We start from the raw sequence: 26,453 nt of genomic DNA on the forward strand, positions 1-26,453 counted from the left end.
CCTTTCATAAAAAAATAGCTGGGCACCGTGGCTCACGCCTGTAATCCCAGCACTTTGGGAGGCCGAGGCAGGCGGATCACAAGGTCAGGAGATTGAGACCATCCTAGCTAACACGGTGAAACCCTGTCTACTAAAAACTTCAAAAAATTAGCTGGGCGTGGTGGCGGGCGCCTGTAGTCCCAGCTACTCGGGAGGCTGAGGCAGAAGAATAGCGTGAACCCGGGAGGCGGAGTTTGCAGTGAGCTGAGATTGCACCACTACACTCCAACCTGGGTGACAGATGAGACTCCGTTTCAAAAAATAAAAATAAAAATAAAAATAAAAAAATAAAAAAATAAGTGGCTGGGTGTGGTGGCTCACGCCTATAATCCCAGTGCTTTGGGAGGCCAAGGTGGGCCAATCACATGAGGTCAGGAGTTCAAGACCAACCTGGCTAACATGGTAAACCCCATCTCTACTAAAAATACAAAAATTCACTGGGTGTGGTGGTGGGCGCCTGTAATCACAGCTACTCGGGAGGCTGAGGTGGGAGGATCGCTTGAACCCGGGAGGTGGAGGTTGTAGTAAGCCAAGATCATGCCACTGCACTCCAGCCTGGGCAACAGGGTAACACTCTGTCTCAAAAAAAAAAAAAAAAAAAATCCAGACCTGGCGTGGTGGCTCACACCTGTAATCCTAGCCCTTTGGGAGGCCAAGGCAGGTGAATCACTTGAGCTCAGGAGTTCAAGACGAGCCTGGGCAACATGGCGAAACTCCATCTCTACTAAAAATACAAAAATTAGCCTGGTATGGTGGCATGCATCTATAGTTCTAGCTACTTGAGAGGCTGAAGTTGAGAGGATCGCTTGAACCTGGAGGAAGAGGCTACAGTGACCTGAGATGACGCCACTGCACTCCAGTCTGGGTGACAAAGTGAGACCCTGTCTAAAAGAAAAAAAAAAAAATCTGAGCACTGAAATGTTGGTAGGAAACAACCTAGATATTTGTTATCCAGCCGTTCCAGCCCTGGGCACTCACTAGAGAGAAAGGGGGTATATCACCAAAAGATATGTATAAAAAGGCTTAAAACAGCTTTTTTCTTTAAATATTATTTGAGACATAGGATCTCATTATGTTGTCCAATCTGGTCTCGAACTCCTAGCCTCTAGCAATCCTCCCGCCTCGGCCTCCCAAAGTGCTGGGATTACAGGCGTGAGCACCCACGCCTGGCAATCAAAACAACAACTTTATCCACAATTGTCAACACCTTGTTGAGGCTCAGAAAACAATACCCCTAAAATGAAGGCCTCAGAAACAAGAGATTTTCTCTGAACTTCTCTCCTCTGTCTCCAAGGTCCATTCTCCCCCCAGGGTTACCATAGAAACTAGAATTATTTTCCCCAAAATAGGACAGAGAAAACAGAACCCCTTTTCCCCAGAGCCAGCCATAAACCCTAAAAATATCACTAACTTGCCCTCTGACCTTCTGTGTAAAAACTGGCCATAAAGAAATTGGCCAGGCGCATGGCTCACGCCTGTAATCCTAGCATTTTGGGAGGCCAAGGCCGGTGGATCATTTGAGGTCAGGAGTTTGAGACCAGCTTGACCAACATGGTGAAACCCCATCTCTACTAAAAGTACAAAAAAAATTAGCTGGGCACAGTGGCATACGCCTGTAATCCCAGCTAATTGGGAGGCTGAGGCAAGAGAATCGCTTGAACCTGGGAGGTAGAGGTTGCAATGAGCCGAGATCACACCACTGCACTCCAGCCCGGGTGACAAGAGTGAAACTCTGTCACAAAAAAAAAAGAAGAAAGAAAGAAGGAAAGAAAGAAAAAAGAAAAAAAGAAGAGGCTGTGTGCAGTGGCTCATGCCTGTAATTCCAGCACTTTGGGAGGCTGAGGTGGGTAGATCACAAGGTCAGGAAATCGAGACCATCCTGGCTAATGGTGAAACCCCGTCTCTACGAAAAATACAAAAAAACTAGCCAGTCGTGGTGGCGGGTGCCTGTAGTGACAGCTATTCAGGAGGCTGAGGCAGGAGAATGGCATGAACCCAGGAGGTGGAGTTTGCAGTGAGCCAAGATTGTGCCACTGCATGCCAGCCTGGGCGACAGAGCGAGACTCCGTCTCAAAAAAAAAAAAAAAAAAAAAACCAAAAAAAAAAACAAGAAATGATCTAACCTACCTTGTTTGTACATCATAAGATGCCCATTCCAGAGAGGGTCCTGCCCCTATTCCCAGAAGGAAGGAATGCTGCTCAGAGAAGCCAAGAAGAATCTAGACAGACAGGCCTTGCAGGGTTTCCCCACTCTGTCTCTGCACATTGATTCTTTTTTGCCCAATGTTTGTTTTTTGTTTTGTTTTGTGTTTTGGAGACAGCCTGTCACCCAGGCTGGAGTGCAGTGGCGTGATCTCAGCTCACTGCAAACTCCTCCTCCCGAATTCAGGTGATTCTCCTGTGTCAGCCCCCCAAGTAGCTGGGATTACAGGCACCCACCACCATGCCCAGCTAATTTTTTTTTTTTTTTGAGATGGAGTCTTGCTGTGTCACCCAGGCTGGAGTGCAGTGGCGCGATCTCAGCTCACTGCAAGTTCCGCCTCCCGGGTTCACGCCATTCTCCTGCCTCAGCCTCCCGAGTAGCTGGGACTACAGGCGCCTGCCACCACGCCCGGCTAATTTTTTGTGTTTTTTCTTTTTTTTTTTTTTTTTTAGTAGAGATGGGGTTTCACCGTGTTAGCCAGGATGGTCTCTATCTCCTGACCTCATGATCTGTCTGCCTTGACCTCCCAAAGCGCTGGGATTACAGGCGTGAGCCACCGTGCCTGGCCACTGATTTTTGTATTTTTATTTCATTTATTTATTTATTTATTTTTTTGAGACGGAGTCTTGCTGTGTCACCCAGGCTGGAGTGCAATGGCCAGATCTCGGCTCACTGCAAGCTCCGCCTCCCGGGTTCACGCCATTCTCCTGCCTCAGCCTCCCGAGTAGCTGGGACTACAGGCACCCGCCACCTCGCCCGGCTAGTTTTTTTTTTATTTTTTATTAGAGACGGGGTTTCACCGTGTTAGCCAGGATGGTCTCGATCTCCTGACCTCGTGATCCGCCCGTCTCGGCCTCCCAAAGTGCTGGGATTACAGGCTTGAGCCACCGCGCCCGGCCTGATTTTTGTATTTTTAGTACAGACGGGGTTTCACCATGTTGGCCAGGCTGATCTTGAACTCCTGACCACTGGTGATCCTCCCGACTCCGCCTCCCAAAGTGCTGGGATTACAGGCGTGAGCCACCGCGCCCGGCCAGCCCGATCTTATCTCTACACCGCTGCCCATACTCTGGTAAACCAAAGCATAAAAATGGACAACTTCCCCGGTGTCTTGGGGGCTTCATTCTGAAGGCTCCCGCATATACACATTAAATAAACTTCAGTGCCTTTTTTCCTAGTAATCAATCGGCCCCACGGCAATGACTTTTCTGTGAACCTTCAGAGGGTCAAGGAAAACTTAACCCCTTATCCCTGCAACCTGGAAACAACCCAACAGCCCACCAATAGGTGAATGGATAGTGAAAAATTGGTACCCAGTGGTTATGCTTTTTTGTTTGTTTTGTTTTGAGACGGAGCCTCGCTGTGTTGCCCAGGCTGGAGTGCAGTGGCGCAATCTTGGCTGGCTGTAAGCTCCGCCTCCTGGGTTCATGCCATTCTCCTGCATCAGCCTCCCGAGTAGCTGGGACTATAGGCGCCCGCCACCACATCTAGCTAATTTTTTGTATTTTTAATAGAGACGGGGTTTCACTGTGTTAGCCAGGATGGTCTTGATCTCCTGACCTCGTGATCCACCTGCCTCAGCCTCCCAAAGTGCTGGGATTACAGGCATGAGCCACCGCGCCCATGCCCAGCCTCTTTTTTTTTTTTTCTGAGACAGAGTCTTACTTTGTCACCCAGGTTGGAGTGCAGTGGCATGATCTCAACTCACTGCAACCTCTGCCTCCTGGGTTCAAGTGACTCTCCTGCCTCAGTCTCCCAAGTAACCGGGATTACAGGTACCCGCCACCATGCTCAGCTAATTTTTGTACTTTTAGTAGAGATGAGGTTTTGCCAGGTTGGCCAGGCTGGTCTTGAACTCCTGACCTCAAGTGATGTGTCCACCTCGGCCTCCCAAAGTGCTGGGATTACAGGCATGAGCCACTGCGCCCCGCCATAATTTTTTTTTTTAATAGGAAAACCCCACCGAAGTGTTGTTGAGGATGTGGGCATATTAGAACCCCCATACGATGCTGGTGGGAGCGTAAAATAGTGCAGCTGTTGTGGAAAACAGTCTGGTTCTGGCAGTTCTACAAAAAGCTAAACATAGGCCGGGTGCTATGGCTCATACCTGTAATCCCAACACTTTGGGAGTCCAAGGTGGGAAGATCGCTTGAGGCCAGGATTTTCAAGAGCAGACTGGGAAACATAGGAAGTCCTTATCTCTAAAAAAACAAAAACAACAAAATAAAAGTTGAAGGGCTGGGCACGGTGGCTCATGCCTGTAATCCCAGCATTTTGGGAGGCTGAGGTGGGAGGATCACCTGAGGTTGGAAGTTGGAGACCATCCTGACCAACATGGTGAAACCCCGTCTCTACTAAAGATACAAAATATTAGCCGAGTGTGGTGGCATGCGCCTGTAGTCCCAGCTACTCGGGAGGGTGAGGCAGGAGAATCACTTGAACCCAGGAGGCAGAGGTTATAGTGAGCTGAGATTGTGCCACTGCACTCCAGCCTGGGTGACAGAGCAAAACTCCATCTCAAAAAAAAAAAAAAAAAAAAAGTATTCAAATGAAAACTTGTACACAAATGTTCACAGCAACAACAACAACAACAACAAAAAAAAAAAAAAAAAAAAAAAAAAGCCAAAAGGTGGAATCACAAGAGCCAATAATCATGATAGCCAAAAGGTGGAAACAACCCAAATGAGGCCGGGCGCGGTGGCTCACGCCTGTAATCCCAGCACTTTGGGAGGCCGAGGCGGGCGGATCACGAGGTCAGGAGATCGAGACTATCCTGGCTAACACAGTGAAACCCCGTCTCTACAGAAAATACAAGAAAATTAGCCGGGCCTCGTGGCGGGTGCCTGTAGTCCCATGGCGTGAACCCAGGGGGTGGAGCTTGCAGTGAACCGAGATCGCACCACTGCACTCCAGCCTGGGGCACAGAGCAAGACTCCATCTCAAAAAAAAAAAAAAAAAAAAAACCCAAATGTTTATTAACAGATAAATGGATAAAGAAATGTGACCCATCCATACACAGGAATATTTATAATTCAGCCATAAAAAGGGAATAACGCACGGACACAGGCTACAACATGGGTGAAGCTGGAAAACATTATGCTGTGAAGGAAGCCAGCTGCAAAAGGCCACTTACTGCCTGAAATGCCTAGAATGGGCAAATCCTTAGGACAGACAGTTGATTTGTCGCTGTGAGGGACTGGGGTCGGAGGGTAGTAGAGAGTTACTGCTGTTGAGGATAGCATTTCTTTTCTTTCTTTTTTTTTTAATTTTTATTTAAAAAATTATAGGCTAGGCATAATGGCTCATACCTGTAATCCCAGCACTTTGGGAGGCTGAGGTGGGTGGATCACCTGAGGTCAGGAGTTCAAGACCAGCCTGGCCAACATGGCGAAACCCCCATCTCTACTAAAAATTAAAAAATTAGCGAGGTGTGGTGGTGCATGCCTGTAATCCCAGCTACTCAGGAGGCTGAGGCAGGAGAATTGCTTGAACCTGGGAGGCAGAGGTTACAGTGAGCTGAGATGGTGCCACTGCACTGCAGCTTGGGTGACAAAAACAAGACTCCATCTCAAAAAAATTTTTTTTATGAATAGAGAGATAGGATTTCCTTATGTCGTCCAGCCTGGTCTCGAACTCCTGGGCTCAATGAATCTTCCTGCCTCCACCTCCCAAAGTGTTGGGATTACAGGTGTGAGCCACCACGCCCAGCCTAGGACAGAGTTTGTTTTTAAGAGGATGAAAGTATTCTGGAACTAGATATTACCAAGGGTGGCAGGACGTTGTAAATGCACTGAATGTCACTGATTTGTACACTGTAAAGTGGTTAAAATGGATGCCAGGTGCAGTGGCTCATGCCTGTAATCCCAGCACTTTGGGAGGCTGAGGCAGGTGGATCACCTGAGCTCAGGAGTTTGAGACCAGCCCGGGCATTATGGCAAAATCCCATCTCTACAAAAAATACAAAAATTAGCCAGCAGTGGTGGCCTGCACCTGTAGCCCCAGCTAGTCAGGAGGCTGAGGTGGGAGGACTGCTTGAGCCCTGGAGGCAGAGGTTGTAGTGAGCTGAGATTGTGCCACTGCACTCCAGCCTGGGTAATCTGACCCTGTAATCCCAGCATTTCAGGAGGTCAAGGTCAATTGCTTAAGCCTAGGTGTTTGAGAGCAGCCTGGACAACAAAGCGATGTCATCTCTACGAAATATACAAAACATTAGCCAGGCATGACGGTGCATGCCTGTAGTCCCAGCTACTTGGGACGCTGAGGTGGGAGGATTGCCTGAGCCCTGAAGGTCAAGGTTGCAATGAGCTGAGATCAAGCCAGTGCACTCCAGCCTGGGTGATAGAATGAGACCCTGTCTTTAAAAAAAAAAAAAAAAAAAAGAGCCTGGGCATGGTGGCTCATGCCTGTAATCCCAGCACTTTGGGAGGCCAAGGCTAGTAGATCACCTGACATCGGGAGTTCGACACCAGCCTGGCCAACACGGTGAAATCCCGTCTCTACAAAACATACAGAACTTCCTGGGCATGATGGCAGGTACCTGTAATCCCAGTTACTTGGGAGGCTGAGGCAAGAGAATCACTTGAACCTGGGAGGCAGAGGTTGCAGTGAGACGAGATCACACCACTGCAGAGAGAGAGAGAGAGAGAGAGAGACAGAGAGAGACTGACTCATTCTGTCAAGCAGGCTGGGTTGGAGTGCACTGGTGTGATCCCAGCTCACTGCGATCTCCACAGCCCAGGCTCAAGTGATCCTTCCACCTCAGCCTCCTGAGTAGCTGGGATTACAGGCGCGCACCACCACACCTGGCTAATGTTTGTATTTTTAGTAGATATGGAGTTTCACCATGTTGGCCAGGCTGGTCTCAAACTCCTGACCTCAAGTGATCTGCCCGCCTCAGCCTTCCAAAATATTGGGATTACAGGTGTAAGCCATTACGGCCAGCCTGACCATATCTATATTAAACCTCAATAAAAATGTTAAAATGAGAAAATGATTGTCACGAGAAGATGAGAATATCCAGCAGTCCTGAGGGTCCAGGGTTCCATTTTCCCCGCAAATGCCATCAGCTGACCCCTCTGGGGATGGTGACCTTGAAACAGTCATGGAGCTGGGCCAGAAACCAGAGACCTGAGTCCCATGCCTGAGATGTGAGCAGTGGTCTCACAGGCTTCTCAATTTCTAGGAAAATGCGCCCCACATGCCCCACACCAGAGTACTCAAGCCTGGGAGATGCTTTGGGACAGGAAGACGTTATCCCCCAAAAACCCAGTGGGGGAGACCTTCGCCCCCAAATCAGATCCCCCTGGTGGAGACATTTCTTCGCACCTCAGGCCCTGTAAGACCAACTAGTAATAGAACTAATACCAACAGGCTGGTGCAGTGGCCCATACCTATAATCCCAGCGCTTTGGGAGGCCAAGTGGGGCAGATGACTTGAGGTCAGGAGTTCGAGACCAGCCTGGCCAACATGGTGAAACCCCATGTCTCTACTAAAAATACAAAAATTAGCCAGGCATGGGGATGGGCACCTGTAATCCCAGCTACTCAGGAGACTGAGGCAGGAGAATCCTTTGAACTGAGGAGGTGGAGCTTGCAGTGAGCAGGCGAGATCATGCCACTGCACTCCAACCTAGCCTGCTTGAGAGAATGAGACTCTCTCTATCTCTCTCTCTCTCAGAGAATGATTCTGGCATGGGCGACAGAGTGAGAATCCGTCTCAAAAAAAAAAAAAGCATTATTACCAAGAATCGTAACTCAGAGCGTGGGCAGAAGGAAGTGGATAGCCTTCCATTCAGAAGCTCCTGGGTTCAAATCCTGGACCCATCCATAAATACACAAGGAATGAATGAATGAATGAATGAATGGTAGACCAATAGGCCTTTCAGCCCATTCCAAAAGACTTTATCGTATCCCTTTTCAGATGCCCAAGCCTCGTGTTGCACAAGGCCAGGGCCCCAGAGAGGCCTCAGGCTTCCAAAAGTTTCCAGCCTTGTAGGGGAGATAGTGCCCGAAACAGACACTCTCACTGGTATTACTGCTCACAGCAATAACAGAAGAAATTACAGGCAGGCGAGACGCAGGGAAGGGAGCCAAGGGGGAGGGACAAGGATAGAGGAAGGATGCCAGAACCAAAAAGAGAGAGAGGAAGTGTAGTGCAAGAATGGTAGACGGCACGTGGCCAGTGGCTGTTACACACTGGCCAGGGAGGAAGTTGGGCTGAACAACCCAGATAATAAACGGCAGCGGGAGGCTGATTCTCCTTCCCAGATCTTTCCCATTTCTGTCCTGCTTTGCTTTGCATAGTCCCAGAGATGGGGAGCTCACTCCTGAGGAAGGCGGCTCAATCTTTCCTGGGCATGGGCCACTGTCCAAAAAGTTCCATCCAAAAGTTCCAAGCAAGATGATTTGTCAAGTAGTAGCTCCTATGCGTCAAAGGGCTGAAGGGGACCAGGCGCAGCAGCTCACGCCTGTAATCCCAGCACTTTGGGAGGCCAAGGCAGGAGGATCACTTGAGGTCAGGAGTTCGAGACCAGCCTGGCCAACATGGTGAAACCCCATCTCTACTAAAATACAACAGTTAGCAGGTTATGGTGGTGGGCGCCTATAATCCCAGCTACTTGGGAGGCTGAGGCAAGGGAATTACTTAAACACGGGAGGCAGAGGTTGCAGTGAGCTGATATCGTGCCACTGCACTACAGCCTGGGCAGTAGAATGAGACTCTATCTCAATAAAACAAAATAAAATAAAATAAAATAAAAGGGCTAAAGGGGATTATCTGGGGGGAGAGAGGTGTCCAAGTGTGCAACACAGGCAGTCCCTTGCATAGGCTGGATCGAGAGTAAGACCCACTTGGGTTCAAACCGGCTCTACCACTTAGACAGGCTTGGTGACTTCATCCCTCCAAATCTCAATTTCCTCTCCTTTCCTCTGAAAGTGACCACAGTAACTGTGCCTACCTCATCGCTTTGTGCTTGTATGTAATGAGCTAATGCAATAAAATGCCTGGCGCACGGGAGGTGCAGAATAACTGTTGCCCTGTTCTAGGCAGGCCCAGAGTGCTTCGGTTGTGTCCCAAACACACATGTACTTTCTTACCTCTAAAACTTTGCACGTGCTGTAAACTTCTGCCTCAGGTGCTCTTGCCCCACCACACACACAAGGCAAACTCCTACACATCCCTTAAAGCCCTACCTACAAGATAGAGCTCTTTTCTCTGTTCAAGTCCTGACCTAGAGAGCTGGGACCATCCATAGGCGCCGGGTTCTGATCCGGCCTACTGTCATGTGATGTGAGTTCCTGGGGGGCAGGAATTCTGATCCACATGCACCAGGCACGCGATCAAAGCTTGTTCAATTAAAAAAAAAAAAGTGAATGAATGAATGGTCACTTGGGAGAGGCGGCTCCCAAGCGGACACCCGGGAGTCCGCCAACCCCTTTAGGCCCCGCATTCCCTGATCTCCACGACCTCAAAGGGCCTGTAGGTGGTCGACAAAAAGGGGCGGGGAGGGGGTGGTTCCGGGCGGGGTCTTCAGGCCTTCCGGTGCGGCCCCTTTAAGAGGCGGGGCCTGCGGGGCGGGCGCTGAGAACGCCGGGGCGGCCCGAAGATGGCGGCGGTAACTGGGTCTGGGCTTGCAGCGGCCCCGAGCTCGCTGCTCCTCGTGGTGGGCAGCGAGTTCGGCAGCCCAGGGCTCCTCACCTACGTCCTGGAGGAGCTCGAACGAGGTCGGGCTGGCCCGGGGGCGTGCGGGAGCCCGGGAGGCGGACACGTTCGCGCGTCTGGGCCCGGGGCCGGGGGGGTGGGGCGGCTGCGGCGGGGCCCGGGCTCCGGGGCGGGGGTCGCGGGCCCGGGGTTGGGTCCCCTTCACCGTTAGGCGCCCAACGCGAGCAAAGGCGGGTTCCTGTGGGTGCCCATGGAGGAAGTGGCATCGGGGCCTGGGCTGGGGCAGGGCTGCCCCGCCCCAACTCCGGGTGAAGATCGGGGAGGGGACACGGGCCTGGGCCTGGGGACCCGTGCAGTTGGACCACGGCTCCGCTTCTCTCCTGATTGGCCCGCCCGGGGGGAGGGCTTGGGGTCGCTTTGGATCTCTAGGTCTTAGCAGCTTAGAGATCTCCCGGAGGGAGAAGCAGATATGGGGGAGGCTGGGCCAGGAGCCCCGGGGCCCGCTTTCTGTTGCCGCACAAGGAGCTGCTAATTGGGGTGTGGGCGGGTGCGGCCTGCCCTGGGGATTTGGCACCTAGGTAGTTGAGTCATAGGTGCACCTGCCAGGTTCACCTGCAGCCACTTGGCACAGTGGTACTGGCACAGTGGGACTGGCGGGCGTGATGCGCCCGTGGGTGGAGATGGGTGTTCATCCCCCATTCCACGGAGCATCTGGACCTGCGCGTTTCATTGCGTGTAAAATGGGACAGGAACACGCACCTCGGTTCATGTGCTTGAGGAGTGTTTAGTGAGCACCTGTTATGCGCCAGGCCTTTGGGCAGTGGGCACAGGGATATGGCCGGGATGATAGACAGGTTCAGCCCTGCCAGCACAGGTCTGGTGGGGGGATGGACCCAAAGCCAGTGAGGAGATGGAAGAAGCTTCCAGCTCACATGGTGTCAGGAGGCATCAGAAGGCTGCAAGGGACTGCGAGGACAGTCAGTCTTAGCACCCGAAGGTGCTGAGGGGGAAGGGCCCTTGGCCAGTAGGAACAGGTGGGGGCGGCAGGGGGATGGGCTTCCAGGCAGGGGGAACAGCTGTTGCAAGGGCGGCGAGTGGAAATGGGTCTGACAGGGCATAGGAGCAGCGAGGAGGTGGAGATGGAGGAGGTGGAGGCTTTGTTGCTGATGAATCTTGCCTGTAAAATGATGAGGTGTGCTCTGGGTGCCCTGGCTCAGCTGCAGTGAGACCTGAAGGTGTTGGGTACTTTTGAGTCTTCAAGCTGTGAGTGAAGGGAGGAGGCTGGGGCGCTCCCCACCCACGGGGTGCTCATTATTCAAATATCCTGGGAGCTGGGAGGCCTGGCTGAACTCCCGCCTTGATCCCTCCTTCTCACCAGGCATCCGGTCTTGGGATGTCGATCCTGGCATCTGCAACCTCGATGAACAGCTCAAGGTCTTTGTGTCCCGACACTCTGCCACCTTCTCCAGCATTGTGAAAGGTGAGGCTGGGGTCCCCCTGGCTGCTCCCTACCTCTTGTTCACTGGGCAAGTGCCAGCCGTGTGCCAGGCATGGGGGGTGGGGTGCAGCTGTAAATAACAACAGTAGTAATACAGCTGAGACCTTTCAAATGTAAGCCCTGACCTAGTGATAACCCCTTCAGTCCTCAGCAACCCACAGTGCAGGAACTGGTATTTTTGTCCCCGATTGACAGATGAGGAAACTGGTACTGAAGGGGGAAGAGGCAGGGAGCTCTCTGAGGAGGGAGTTTTTTAATGATAAATGCTATGACTGGTATGTCCAGTGGGAGGGAAGCGCCCCAGCCAAGACCCAGCAGTGGACAGAACATCTAGAATGGACTGGGCACGGTGGCTCATGCCTCTGATCCCAGCACTTTGGGAGGCCACGGTGGGTGGATCACTTGAGGTTAGTTCAAGACTAACCTGGCCAACATGGAGGAACCCTGTCTCTACTAAAAATACAAAAATTAACTGGGCGTGGTGGCAGGCACCTGTAATCCCAGCTACTTGGGAGGCTGAGGTGGGAGGATCACTTGAACCCAGGAGGCAGAGTTTACAGTGGGCTGAGATTGTGCCACTGTACTCCGGCCTGAGTGACAGAGTGGGAGGGACTCTATCCCCCCCCAAAAAAAAACCATCTAGAAGGTGGAGGGGGCACTGAGGAGGCCCTGGAAGATGGAGTGTGGGCCCCTTGCAGGCAGGGACTGAACTTGGTTCACAGCCACAGGGCTGGGTATACAGTAGGTAGGGAACTGAAAAGGAGTGAGATCAAGGATGGCCCAACTCAGCAGGAGGCTCCCTTCTGGGGTGACCCAGTGTGAGCAGGGCAGCAGGCAGGCAGGCAGGGCTTGGGTTTGCCTGCAGCTGCCCCCTGCTCTTGATGGTCTCTTGAGTCACCTCCCAGCGGCTGCTGGAGAGGAAGGAAGTGTCCGTCATCTCATTGTCCCAGTGGGTCCTTGTGGCTTCCTGACACTTCATGGAGCAGAAAGTGGAGCTGGAAATCCTGTCTGCTGTGTGCGACCTTTGTGGCCGCTTCCCCTCTCTATGCCTTGATTTCCCCACCTGAATGGGGCAATATCCGTGTGTGGCAAAAAGCGTGCTAAGGCTGGGTGGGGTGGCTCTCGCCTGTAATCCCAACACTTTGGGAGGTCAAGGTGGGAGGACTGTTTGAGGTCAGGAGTTTAAAACCAGCCAGGGCAACATGGCGAAACCCTGTCTCTACTGATAATACAAAAACAAGGTGGGCCTGGTGGTGCATGCCTGTAGTCCCAGCTACTCAGGAGCCCGAGGAGGGAGGATCGCTTGAACCCAGGAGGCAGAGGCTCCTGTGAGCTAAGATTTGTGCCACTGCACTTCAGTCTGGGCAACAGAGCGAGACCCTGTCTCAAAAAATAAAGTTAGACCTGGCACGGTGGCTCACGCCTGTAATCCCAGAACTTTGGAAGGCTGAAGTGGGTGGATCACCTGAGGTCAGGAGTTCGAGACCAGCCTGACCAGTATGGTGAAACTCCGTCTCTACTAAAAATACAAAAATTAGCCAGGTGTGGTGGCAAGCGCCTATAACCCCAGCTACTTGGGAGGCTGAGGCTGGAGAATTGCTTGAACTCAGGAGGCGGAGGTTGCAGTGAGCCGAGATCACGCCACTACACTTCAGCCTGGGCAATAGAGGGAGACTCCATCTAAAAAAAAATGAGAGAGAGAGGGAGGGAGGGGGAGAGAGAGGGAGGGAGAGAAAGAGAAAGCTCAATGTGATAGAGGTGAGAGAGAGAGAAAGAGAGAGAAAAGGGAAAAGAAGGAAAGAAAGCAAGCTAAATGTGATAAGGGCTGGCAATACCAGAGGGTCTTTGCCTCTCCAGACTCAGCCTTGTTTACAGTTCAGTCCTGCCTCAGGGCCTTGGCTCGTGCTGTACCCTGGTCCGAGTTGGCCCTCACTGGCCCTCCCCTGGCTCTGGTTCCTTGCCAGCCTTCTCTCAGTACGGATGTTTAAAACACAGATAGGCCCTGGGGGACAGAGCAGGGTCAGGATCCCAGAAACAGTCCCACTTCAGCCCAGGCCCTTATGCTGCCCCACCCCTAGCTGAGTCCTGCCTCAGGGCCTTTGCTCCGGATATACCCTGGTCCAGGATTGCCCTCATTGGCCCTCCTCGAGCTCTGGCTCTGTCTAAAAAATAAATGTGGGCCGGGCGCGGTGGCTCAAGCCTGTAATCCCAGCACTTTGGGAGGCCGAGACGGGCGGATCACGAGGTCAGGAGATCGAGACCGTCTGGCTAACACGGTGAAACCCCGTCTCTATTAAGAAATACAAAAAACTAGCCGGGCGAGGTGGCGGGCGCCTGTAGTCCCAGCTACTTGGGAGGCTGAGGCCGGAGAATGGCGTGAACCCGAGAGGCGGAGCTTACAGTGAGCTGAGATCCGGCCACTGCACTCCACCCTGGGCGACAGAGCGAGACTCCGTCTCAAAAAAATAAAATAAAATAAAAAAATAATAAATGTGGCTGGGCGGGTGCAGTGGATCAATCTTGTAATCCCAGCACTGTGGGAGGACGAGGCAAGCGGATCACCTGAGGTCAGGAGTTTGAGACCAGCCTGACCCACATGGTAAAACCCCGTCTCTACTAAGAATTCAAAAAATGAGTGGGGCGTGGTGGCGTGTGCCTGTAATCCCAGCTACTTGGGAGGCTGAGGCAGGAGAATTGCTTGAACCCAGGAGGCGGAGGTTTCAGTGAGCTGAGGTTGTGCCATTGCCTGGGCAACAAGAGCAAAACTCCGCCTCAAAAAAAAAAACAAAAAAAAAGAAGGGCTGGGCACAGTGGCTTACGCCTGTAATCCCAGCACTTTGGGACTTTGGGAGGCCAAGGTGGGCGGATCACCGGGTCAGGAGATCGAGACCATCCTGGCTAACACGGTGAAACCCCGTCTCTACTAAAAATACAAAAAATTAGCTGGATGTGGTGGCGGGGACCTGTAGTCTCAGCTACTCGGGAGGCTGAGGCAGGAGAATGGCATGAACCTGGGAGGAAGAGCGGAGCTTGCAGTGAGCTGAGATTGCACCACTGCACTCCAGCTTCCACTGCACAGAGCAAGACTCCGTCTCAAAAAAAAAAAAAGGAGTGTAACGGTGGCATCACCCACAGGGGTGACAGCTGCAAACCAGGCCCTGCTCATGATGGGGCCCTCTGGTTACTGCCTCTCTTAGGCCAGCCAGGGTGGTTGAGTTTCTCTTTCTTGCCTGGTTCTCTGCCGTGCGCCTCTTAATCTCCGTATGTTCCCTGGGTGGGTTCCCAGAGGGGTTCGTGTTCCCTGAGGGTCACACGGGGAGGCAGGATTTGACTCCAGGATGGCCTGATTCCCCCACAGGCCAGCGGAGCCTGCACCACCGTGGAGACAGCCTGGAGACCCTGGTCCTCCTGAACCCATCAGACAAGTCCCTGTGTGATGAGGTAGGGAATGGCTGACATCCTGGAGGGGGCGGGCTGCTGGGACCCATGCCGTCTCTGTCTTCCTGTCTCGTGTCCTTGTCTTCATGCTGCCCCAGATCCTCTCGAGACACCCGGCACCACACTTCCTCGCCCACGAAGCCTTCCCCGTGGCTCCAGCCTCTGCTTCTTCCCTCCTCTGGGGTGGGAGCAGAAAAGCCTGGGTTTGGGAGGGAGGGAGTAAGCACTCCCAGCCTAGGGCCCAGGACAGCGTGGGTCTGGAGCCCGGAAGGCCAGAGCAGACTGAGGTTTGCGTCCCGTGGGTTCCCTCCGGCTAGGCCCCAGGAGTTGTCTGAATTGACTCACTAATACTAAACGGCTTGTGGCCATCTGTATTCCACCAATTATACATCAGGAAGATGACCCAGACAGAGCCCTGGGGCATCCCACTGCACACTTTCTTACAGGTTGATTCCTTGGATCAGAACTTTTCCCTTTTATTCCCTTGAGGAACTCTCAGTCTTTAGGAGACAGAGCGAGACACAGACGCCCCCAGCCCTGTGGCATCAGGGCTGGGCTGGAGGGAGAGGTGGACTAGAGAGAGCCCAGAAAGGGCAGTGAGTGCCTTTAGAAGGAAGGGACATCAGAGTTGGGCTTTGTAAGATGAATAGGAGTTTGCTAGAGTTGCTCCAGGGCCCAGCAAGAGACCTGGAGACTGCCCTCATAGCTAGTTGAGCACTGGGCTGGCTGTGGGGTGAGGGCAGGAGAGGGGTGGTTATGTATCAACTTGAGGCCACCCCAAAGAGGACTGCTGGATACGTCACTGCACAGAACGGGGCCTTTAGTGCTCACCCCTCCCTCAGCTCCGGAACCTTCTGTTGGACCCTGCCTCTCACAAGCTACTGGTGTTGGCTGGGCCCTGCCTGGAGGAGACAGGGGAGCTGCTGCTACAGACAGGGGGCTTTTCGCCTCACCACTTCCTCCAGGTCCTGAAGGACAGAGAGGTAAGCCACCCCTTTGCCATCCCCCACTTTCCCAGCTCAATCCTGGCTTGTCTGCATCGGGCTGTGTGGCCCCAGCGACCTGCTGTTTTCCATGACCTGGTCTCCCCCTCCTCTGTAGGGTGGCAGTGGTGACACGTGCCTCCTGGCTGTCCAGGGTTAGTCCCATTGCCCGGAAAGGGTGTGGTGTGAGCTGGGTCTGTAGAGCAGCTGATGTCCCAAAGTCCTGATGTGGGATGGAGCCAAATGGGTCTTTCTGGTGCCCACAGTCTGGGCAGGACACGTGGGCAAAAGTCTCTGGCAAACCACATTTTCACACTGGAGTGGGGCACTTAAAAGTGATGAGAAAAGGTTCAGTAGACAGAGGTGGGCCGTGGAGGGTCTCCTTGGAGGAAGCTGTGCCCTGGGAGGAGAGAACGGTGAGTGTAAAGGCCCTGGGGCAGGGAGGCATTTGACGGGGAAGGAGAGGCAGGAGGTGAGGCCAGACCAGAGAGCCTCCTGGCGCTGGAGAGGGTTGGGTTTTGGCGGGAGGGTGCTGAGGAGCAGGCCTCGGGGTGGGGGAAGGCTGAGGGTATCCTCGCCCAGGTTTCCCACTGGGCTGGGTGTTGCCACGGTGGTCCCTTACCATTCCCCCTCTAGGTGGTTCCTTCCCACTAGCTTTAGGTGGTCCCTTACCACTCCCCCTCCATACAGATCCGGGACATCCTGGCCACCACGCCCTCACCTGCGCAGCCGCCCATACTCACCATCACCTGCCCCACCTTTGGTGACTGGGCCCAGCTGGCACCTGCTGTGTCCGGCCTACAGGGGGCGCTCCGGCTCCAGCTGCGGCTGAACCCCCCGGCGCAGCTGCCCAACTCCGAGGGCCTGTGCGAGTTCTTGGAGTACGTGGCTGAGTCTCTGGAGCCGCCGTCCCCCTTCGAGCTGCTGGAGCCCCCGACCTCCGGGGGCTTCCTCAGGCTGGGCCGGCCCTGCTGCTACATCTTCCCCGGAGGCCTCGGGGATGCCGCCTTCTTCGCCGTCAATGGCTTCACCGTGCTGGTCAACGGTGGCTCAAACCCCAAGTCCAGTTTCTGGAAGCTGGTGCGGCACCTGGACCGCGTGGATGCCGTGCTGGTGACCCACCCTGGCGCCGATAGCCTCCCCGGCCTCAACAGCCTGCTGCGGCGCAAACTGGCTGAGCGCTCCGAGGTGGCTGCTGGTGGGGGCTCCTGGGACGACAGGCTGCGCAGGCTTATCTCCCCCAACCTGGGGGTCGTGTTCTTCAACGCCTGCGAGGCCGCGTCGCGGCTGGCGCGCGGCGAGGATGAGGCGGAGCTGGCGCTGAGCCTCTTGGCGCAGCTGGGCATCACGCCCCTGCCACTCAGCCGCGGCCCGGTGCCAGCCAAGCCCACTGTGCTCTTCGAGAAGATGGGCGTGGGCCGGCTGGACATGTACGTGCTGCACCCGCCCTCCGCCGGCACCGAGCGCACGCTGGCCTCCGTGTGCGCCCTGCTGGTGTGGCACCCCGCGGGCCCTGGCGAGAAGGTGGTGCGCGTGCTGTTCCCTGGCTGCACCCCGCCCGCCTGCCTCCTGGACGGCCTGGTCCGCCTGCAGCACTTGAGGTTCCTGCGAGAGCCCGTGGTGACGCCCCAGGACCTGGAGGGGCCGCGGCGAGCTGAGAGCAAAGAGAGCGTGGGCTCCCGGGACAGCTCGAAGAGAGAGGGCCTATTGGCCACCCACCCTAGACCTGGCCAGGAGCGCCCTGGGGTGACCCGCAAGGAGCCAGCACGGGCTGAGGCACCGCGCAAGGCTGAGAAAGAAGCCAGGATCCCCCGAGAGTTGAAGAAAGACCCTAAACCGAGTGTTTCCCGGACCCAGCCACGGGAGGTGCGCCGGGCAGCCTCTTCTGTGCCCAACCTCAAGAAGACAGGTGCCCAGGCGGCACCCAAGACCCGCAAAGCACCCAGCACAGCGCCCAGCACATCCCAGTCTGGCTTCCCGCAGGTAGCAAATGGACCCCGCAGCCCGCCCAGCCTCCGATGTGGAGAAGCCAGCTCCCCCATTGCGGCCTGCGGCTCCCCGGCCTCCCAGCTGGTGGCCACGCCCAGCCTGGAGCTGGGGCCAATCCCAGCCGGGGAGGAGAAGGCGCTGGAGCTGCCTTTGGCCGCCAACTCTTTCCCAAGGCCACGCACACCCTCCCCTGAGTCCCGCCGGAGCCCCGCGGAGGGTAGCGGGCGGCTGTCACTGAGCCCACTGCGGGGCGGCGAGGCGGGGCCCGACGCCTCACCCACAGTGACCACACCCACGGTGACCACGCCGTCACTGCCCGCAGAGGTGGGCTCCCCGCACTCTACCGAGGTGGACGAGTCCCTGTCCGTGTCCTTTGAGCAGGTACTGCCGCCATCCGCCCCCACCAGTGAGGCTGGGCTGAGCCTCCCACTGCGTGGCCCCCGGGCACGGCGCTCGGCCTCCCCACACGATGTGGACCTGTGCCTGGTGTCACCCTGTGAGTTTGAACATCGCAAGGCGGTGCCCATGGCACCGGCACCTGCGTCCCCCGGCAGCTCGAATGACAGCAGTGCCCGGTCACAGGAACGGGCAGGTGGGCTGGGGGCCGAGGAGACGCCCCCTACATCGGTCAGTGAGTCCCTGCCCACCCTGTCTGACTCGGACCCCGTGCCCTTGGCCCCCGGTGCCGCAGACTCAGACGACGACACAGAGGGCTTTGGAGTCCCTCGCCACGACCCTTTGCCTGACCCCCTCAAGGTTCCCCCGCCACTGCCTGACCCATCCAGCATCTGCATGGTGGACCCCGAGATGCTGCCCCCCAAGACAGCGCGGCAGACGGAGAACGTCAGCCGCACCCGGAAGCCCCTGGCTCGCCCCAACTCACGTGCTGCCGCCCCCAAAGCCACTCCACTGGCTGCTGCCAAAACCAAGGGACTTGCCGGTGGGGACCGTGCCAGCCGACCACTCAGTGCCCGGAGTGAGCCCAGTGAGAAGGGAGGCCGGGCACCCCTGTCCAGAAAGTCCTCAACCCCCAAGACTGCCACTCGAGGCCCGTCGGGTGAGTGCTGGAACTGGGGCCCTGGGCTGGGTTAGCAGCTGCTTAGGCTGGAGAGAGCATAGCTCTTCCTCCTGTTTTTACTTTTTCCGTTTTTTTTTTAAAGAGATGGTCTCACTCTGTCTCCTGGGCTGGAGTGCAGTGGCGAAATCACAGCTTACTGCAGCCTCGAACTCTGGGGCTCAAGCCACCCTCCCAGTTCAGCCTCTCCAGTAGCTGAGACTACTGGCACGGCCACCACGCCTGCCTAATTTTAAACTTTTTGGTAGAGATAGGGTCTTACTATGTTGCCCAGGCTGATTTCAAACTCCTGGCCTCAAGCTATGTGCCCACCTCAGCCTCCCAAAGTGCTGGGATTACTGGCATGAGCCACAGTGCCCTGCCAGTCCTCCTGTTCTTTTTTCTTTTTGAGACAGAGTTTCGCTCTTGTTGCCCAGGCTGGAGTGCAATGGCACGGTCTTGGCTCACTGCAACCTCTGCCTTCTGGGTTCAAATGATTCTCCTGCCTCAGCCTCCCGAGTAGGTGGGATTACAGGTGCGAGCCACCACGCCTGGCTAATTTTTGTATTTTTAGTAGAGTCTTGGTTTCACCATGTTGGCCAGGCTGGTCTCAAACTTCGGACCTCAGGTGATCTGTCCACCTTGGCCTCCCAAGGTGCTGGGATTACAGGCGTGAGCCACCACGCCCAGCCAAGTCCTCTTGTTTGTAATTGTGTGACCTCAGCCATGCCCACCCTCTCTGGGGCTCAGTTTCTCCTGTGAAATGGAAACTGACCTCAGTGTTGAAGCACTTGCCATTCTGAGGTGCCTGGACAGGTGAGCATGTATGCCAATTGTGGGTTTCTAGAAGCCACAATGAGTAAAATGAAACATTTGAAAAAAAAATTTTTTTTTTTTGAGATGGAGTCTCACTCTGTCGCCCAGGCTGGAGTGCAGTGGCGTGATCTTGGCTCACTGCAAGCTCCGCCTCCCGGGTTCACGCCATTCTCCTGCCTCAGCCTCCCAAGTAGCTAAGTCTACAGGCACCCGCCACCACGCCCGGCTAGTTTTTTGTATTTTTACTACAGATGGGGTTTCACCGTGTTAGCCAGGATGGGCTTGATCTCCTGACCTTGTGATCCACCTGGTCGGCCTCCCAAAGTGCTGGGATTGCAGGCATGAGCTGCTGTACCCGGCCCATTTGAAAATTTAAATAGCGTATTTTATGTAACTGATCGGTTAGGAGAACGCGGCCTATGGTTGCACTCATAGCAGAGCAAAATCAGTAAAGAGAAAAGGCACATAGGGTGAAGTCCAAAGGAAGAAGTTTCCAGAATCCTCTCCCAGTAGGGCTGCACACCACAGGCTGCATTTATCCAGTAGCAAGTTGTAACAATGTGTCCCTCATGGAGCTCATTAGAGACAGCATGTCCGGGTTGCTATTGGGCCATTACATAGGCCTCCCTTGCCTGGCACTCACACTCTAGACTCCCCAAAAAGGAGAAATCAGGTATGTGGTCCAGTCCAGGCACAGGGAGCCCCTCTCAGACAGGGAATGGTGGGAACCCTCTTCCTAAGATCCAAGTTCCCAGACACCAGCCAAAGGCTTACGTTTTAAGCAGGCCTTGTGGAGGAGAGGGTCTCTGGCCTGCTGTGCTGTTTTTTCCTTGTTTTTTTTTTTTTTTTTCCTGAGAGTCTCACTCTGTCATCCAGGCTGGAGTGCAGTGGCACAAACAAGGCTCACTGCAGCCTCCACCTCCCGGGTTCAAGCAACCCTCCCACCTCAACCTCCTGAACAGCGGGGACCACAGACACGCACAATAACGCCCAGCTAATTTTTTTTTTTTTTTTTTTTGAGACAGAGTCTCGCTCTGTTGCCAGGCAGTGGTGCAATCTCACCTCACTGCAACCTCCACCTCCCGGGCTCAAGCGATTCTCCTCCCTCAGCCTCCCAAGCAGCTGGGATTACAGGCACGCGCCACTATACCCGGCTAATTTTTGCATTTTTAGTAGAGACAAGGTTGCACCATGCTGGCCAGGCTGATCTCGAACTCCTGACCTCGTGATCTTTCCGCCTTGGCCACCCAAAGTACTGGGATTACAGGCGTGAGCCACTGCGCCAAGCCTATGCCCAGCTAATTTTTAAATTTTTCCATAGCACTGGGGTCTCACTATGTTGTCCTGGCTGGTCTTGAACCCCTGAGCTCAAGTGATCCTTTGGCCTCAGCCTCCCAAAGTTTTGGGATAATAGGCATAAGCCACCACGCCCGCCTCAATGTTTAATTTTGGATGAACTGCCAGACTTTTCCACAGCAGCTGCCTGACACTAGTCAGTCTAATGGGTGTGAGGTGGGATCTCATTGTGGTTTTGATTTTTGTGTCCCTAATGACTAGTGATGTTGAGCATCTTTTCATATGCCTATTGGCCATTTGTCTGTCTTCTTTGGAGAAATGTCTATTCAGTTCCTTTGCTCATTTTTAAATTTTATTTTGCTTTTTAGAGACAGGGTCTCAATCTGTCACCTATGCTGCAGTGTAGTGCAAACAGCTCATTATAGCCTCAACTTCCTGGACTCAAGTGATCCTCCCAGCTCAGCCTCCCAAGTAGCTGGGACTACACGGTGCATGCCGTGGTGCCTGGCTAATTTTTTAATGTTTTGTAAAGATGGAGTCTCACTCTGTCTTTAGCCCAGACTGATCTTGGACTCCCAGCCTCAGGCGATCCTCTTGCCTTGGCCTCCCAAAGTGTTGGGATTACAGGCGTGAGCCACCATGCCTAACCCCCTTTGCCCATTTTTAAATTGAGTTCTTTTCCGTTGCTGAGTTTTAGGAGTTTTTTAAATCATTCTGGACATTAATCCTGTAGCAGATACATGGCTTGCAAATATTTCCTCCCATTCTGTGAGTTGTCTTTTTATTCTTTTGCTAGTGCCCTTTGATGCACAAAAGTTTTAAATACGAAGTTCATTTTGTCTATTTTTTTCTTTTGCTGCCTGCACTTTTGATGTCAGACCCAATAAATGATTACCACATCCCATTTATTTTTCTTTTCTTTTTTTTTTTTTTTTTTTTTCAGATGAGTCTCGCTCAATTTCCCAGCCTGGAGTGTGGGGGCGCGATCTCGGCTCACTGCAACCTCCGCCTCCTGGGTTCAAGCGATTCTCTTGCCTCAGCCTTCCTGAGTAGCTGGGATTACAAGCACCCACCACCACACCCAGCTAATTGTTTTGTATTTTTAGTAGAGATAGGGTTTCACCATGTTGGCCAGGCAGATTTCAAACTCCTGAACTCAAATGATCTGCCTGCCTCGGTCTCCCAAAGTAATAGGAGTATAGGCCTAAGCCACCGTGCCTAGTCAAATCCAACATTGAGAAGCTTCTACCCCATGTTTTCTTCCAGGAGTTTTACAATTTTCCTTTTCACATTGAGGTCCATTTGGAGGTAATTTTTGTATGTGATGAAAAGATCCAGCGTCATTCTCTTGTATGTGGAGGCCCGGCTTTCCCAGCACCATTTGTTGAAAAGACTGTCCTTTCCCCTTTGAATATTTGGAACCCTTGTTGAAGATCATTTGACTACACATGTGATGACTTATTTCCGGGCCTCTCTATTCTATTTCATTGGTCTATATGTCTGTCTTTATGTCAGTATCACACTGTTTTGACTACTGTAGCTTTGTAGTAAGTTTTGAAATCAGGAAGTGTGAGTTCTCTATCTTGATTCTTCTGTTTCATGATTGTTTAGTTTCATTTTCACATTGTTCATTGTTCACGTATAGAAATTCAACTGCGTGGCCAGGCATGGTGGTTCACGCCAGTAATCCCAGCACTTCAGGAGGCCGAGGCAGGCGGATCACGAGGTCAGGAGATCGAGACCATCCTGGCTAACACGGTGAAACCCCATCTCTACTAAAAATACAAAAAATTAGCCGGGTGTGGTGGCGGGCGCCTGTAGTCCCAGCTACTCGGGAGGCTGAGGCAGGAGAATGGTGTGAACCTGGGAGGCGGAGCTTGCAGTGAGCCGAGATCACACCACTGCACTCCAGCCTGGGTGACAGAGTGAGACCCCGTCTAACAAAAAAAAAAGAAATTCAACTGCGTTTTGTCTGTGGACTTTGTATCTTGCTTCTTTGCTGAATTCATTTTTTATTATTATTATTTTTTTTTTTTTTTTTTTTTTTGAGACGGAGTCTCACTCTGTCCCCCAGGCTGGAGTGCAGTGGCACGATCTCAGCTCACTGCAAGCTCTGTCTCCCGGGTTCACGCCATTCTCCTGCCTCAGCGTCCGGACTAGCTGGGACTACAGGTGCCCGCCATGGCACCTGGCTAATTTTTTTATGTTTTAATAGAGATGGGGTTTCACCGTGGTCTCGATCTCCTGACCTTGTGATCCGCCCGCCTCGGCCTCCCAAAGTGCTGGGATTACAGGCGTGAGCCACCGCGCCCGGCTATTATTATTTTTTGAGATGGAGTCTCGCTCTGTCGCCCAGGCTGGGTGCAGTGGTGCAATCTCAGCTCACTGCAACCTCCACCTCCCGGGTTCAAGCAATTCTTCTGCCTGTGTCTCCCAAGTAGCTGGGATTACAGGCGCCTGCCACCACGCCCAGCTAATTTTTGTAGTTTTAGTAAGAGACAGGGTTTCACCATGTTGGCCAGGCTGGTCTGGAACTCCTGACCTCAAGTGATCCGCCAGCCTCAAGCCTCTCAAAGTGCTGGGATTACAGGCATGAGCCATGGCACCAGGCCTGATTTTTTACATTATTGTTCATAAAGGCTGTTGTTCATAAAGGCTATTGAACTGTCATTTTCTTGTAGAATTAAATATGTGTGCCTGGCTTTGGTATCAAGACAGTTCTGGTCTTACGAAATGAGTTAGGAAGTGTTCCTTCCTCTTTAGTTCCTTGGAAAAGTTTGAGAGAGGCTGATGTTAGTTCTCTAAATGTTTGGTGGCTTCCCCAGGGCTTTTCTTTGTTGGGAGGTTGTAAGTTACTGATTCGTTCTCTTTGCTAGCTACAGGTATATGCTGATTTTCTATTTTTTTGTGATTGTGTCTTGGTAGTTTTTGCGTTTCTAGGAGTGTGTCCATTTCGTTTGAGGGTATGCATTTGTTGGTGTACAGACAGGGGTTAGTATTCTTTTTTTTTTTTTTTTTTTTTTTTGAGACTGAGTCTGGCTCTGTCGCCCAGGCTGGAGTGCAGTGGCCAGATCTCAGCTCACTGCAAGCTCCGCCTCCCGGGTTTACGCCATTCTCCTGCCTCAGCCTCCCGAGTAGCTGGGACCACAGGCGCCTGCCACTTCGCCCGGCTAGTTTTTTGTATTTTTTAGTAGAGATGGGGTTTCACCGTGTTAGCCAGGATGGTCTCGATCTCCTGACCTCGTGATCCGCCCGTCTCGGCCTCCCAAAGTGCTGGGATTACAGGCTTGAGCCACCGCGCCCGGCAGGGGTTAGTATTCTTACCCTCTGAGCTGGGCAGCAGCTGTGATTGTAAGATGCAGGGTCTGGCAGGCTTCTCGTGCCCAAGACCCGGCCGTATCCTTTGATTCCGTTGATCATTCACTTGCCCGGGGCTGGTGGCCTTGTTCCCTTTGGCCCTACGGTCAGGGTTTGGACAAGGCCCCCCGAGCTGTCTCATCCCCATCCAGCACCCACACTGATCTTGGACCCGCCTCTCAAGGCTCTGTCCACCTACCCTGGCTCCCCATTACCCTTGGGGCGGGGATTCTGTCTGTCTGGGTCACAGCCCTGTTTCAGGGCCTGGTGCCCAGGAGGTTCTGTTAAATACCCCTTGAGCCAGAGAGATGCTGCAGAAGCAGCAGGGTGGCCCAGGCACTGGCTGCTTTCAGGGCTCAAACTCTTAAACCCTCTTCCAGGAAGCATTCCCTGATTGCCACCCACTCGCCCCCTGACCCTGGGGATGTCTATGTCCAGGGACTGGCTGGGGATGAGTCAGGCTCTTGGCACAGAAGGGTGGCCGGTGGTGTTTGTAGAGTGAGTGAAGAGTCACTGGAGTCAAGGCGTGGTGACCTGCACCTGTAGTCCCAGTTACTTGGAAGGCTGAAGCAGGAGGATCACTTGAGCCCAGGAGTTTGAGACAAGCCTGGGCAGCATAGCGAGACCCCATTTCTTAAAATAAGATTCACTGGAGTCATGAGCGCACCAGGGCTCCCCAGAAAACTCTGAGATCAGGCCTCCTGCTGAGGAGGGAGCTGCTCTGACTGGTGCAGTTCGGAGCCTCAGCCCCTCCCCAACCCCAGGAACTCATCCCTTCCTCCCCATCCCCCTGCCCGCAGGGTCAGCCAGCAGCCGGCCCGGGGCATCGGCCACCCCACCCAAGTCCCCGGTCTACCTGGACCTGGCCTACCTGCCCAGTGGGAGCAGCGCCCACCTGGTGGATGAGGAGTTCTTCCAGCGCGTGCGTGCGCTCTGCTACGTCATCAGTGGCCAGGACCAGCGCAAGGAGGAGGGCATGCGAGCCGTCCTGGACGCACTGCTGGCCAGCAAACAGCATTGGGACCGAGACCTGCAGGTGCGTGTCACCCCAGGGCCTCTGGTGGTGAGTGTAGTTAGCACAGGTGGGGAAAACCACCCTCGACCCTCAGAGACTAAGCTGTGTCCCCCAGGCCACAGGGCAATGGGGGCAAATATGGGAGTCTCACACATCTCAGCCCTTAGGGGTCTCTTTGGACTCTGTGTCGTGTCACCGTCCTCATCGGCTGTGCTGGAAGCCTGGGGGAGGACGCAGGGCCTTGTGAAGCCTCGTGGTTCTATCCCTTCCCCAGACACCTTGTCACTTAACCATTGTTCCGCTGTGAGAATTAGTTGGGATGGAATAGGTGGGCTGGGTGGTGTCTGTGCGGCTGAGAACCCTCCCCCGTGGCTGCATGAAGCTGAGAGACTGAAACCAAGCCCTGCAGGGCGAGGCGCGTGTGGGCAGAGGGAGGACCGCCTCACACCATGGCCCCTGCCCTCTCACAGCTGCTAGGCTGGCTTCAAAGGAGCGTCCCTGTAGGGTGCATGACCCAGGCAAAGGCCCAGAGGTAGGAAAGAGGTTGGTGTGTTCAAGGAGCAGGGGGAGATCCAAGTGAGTAGAGGGCGTCTTAGGCCAAGGAAGGCCTTGCAGAGGAGGAGCTCCATCTCCTGTGTGCTGAGAAGGCTCTTTGGGTGCTGGTTGGGAGGAGCAGAGACCTCATAGACAGGCTGACCACCCAGTGCAGACCTCAAGGTGGAGCACAGAAGATCAGGGAGAAGCCTGGAGGGGTCTCAAATGCCAGGAAAGGAAGGCGACTTGGGACCCAGGCCAGAAGGACAAGGGGCACCCCCCTTACTGGTGGTCCATCCTCCCCACACGCCCCCCCCACCTGCAGGTGACCCTGATTCCCACCTTCGACTCAGTGGCCATGCATACGTGGTACGCAGAGACGCACGCCCGGCACCAGGCGCTGGGCATCACGGTGTTGGGCAGCAACAGCATGGTGTCCATGCAGGATGACGCCTTCCCGGCCTGCAAGGTGGAGTTCTAGCCTCATGGCCGACACATTCCCCCACTCAGCCCAGCCCGCCCTTCCCTAGATTCAGCTGCGTCAGAAATAAACCATGACTACACTTGGCTGT

General features: G+C 54.0%; 1 protein-coding gene across 6 annotated transcripts; it reads left to right on the forward strand.

The window, feature by feature from the left end:
• The first annotated feature begins 9,819 nt into the window (after positions 1–9,819).
• On the forward strand, positions 9,820–26,450 carry MAP1S (microtubule associated protein 1S). Of its 6 annotated transcripts, none has more exons than XM_077976732.1 (7): positions 9,820–9,963; positions 11,280–11,381; positions 14,758–14,840; positions 15,680–15,934; positions 16,481–18,866; positions 25,133–25,368; positions 26,207–26,448. In XM_077976732.1, exons 1-7 carry the CDS (start codon positions 9,846–9,848, stop codon positions 26,360–26,362), a joined length of 3,336 nt encoding a protein of 1,111 aa, XP_077832858.1. In that variant the 5' UTR covers positions 9,820–9,845; the 3' UTR covers positions 26,363–26,448.
• Positions 26,451–26,453: the final 3 nt, after the last annotated feature.

Source organism: Macaca mulatta, chromosome 19, assembly GCF_049350105.2.
Source record: "Macaca mulatta isolate MMU2019108-1 chromosome 19, T2T-MMU8v2.0, whole genome shotgun sequence".
Classification (NCBI taxonomy): domain Eukaryota; kingdom Metazoa; phylum Chordata; class Mammalia; order Primates; family Cercopithecidae; genus Macaca; species Macaca mulatta.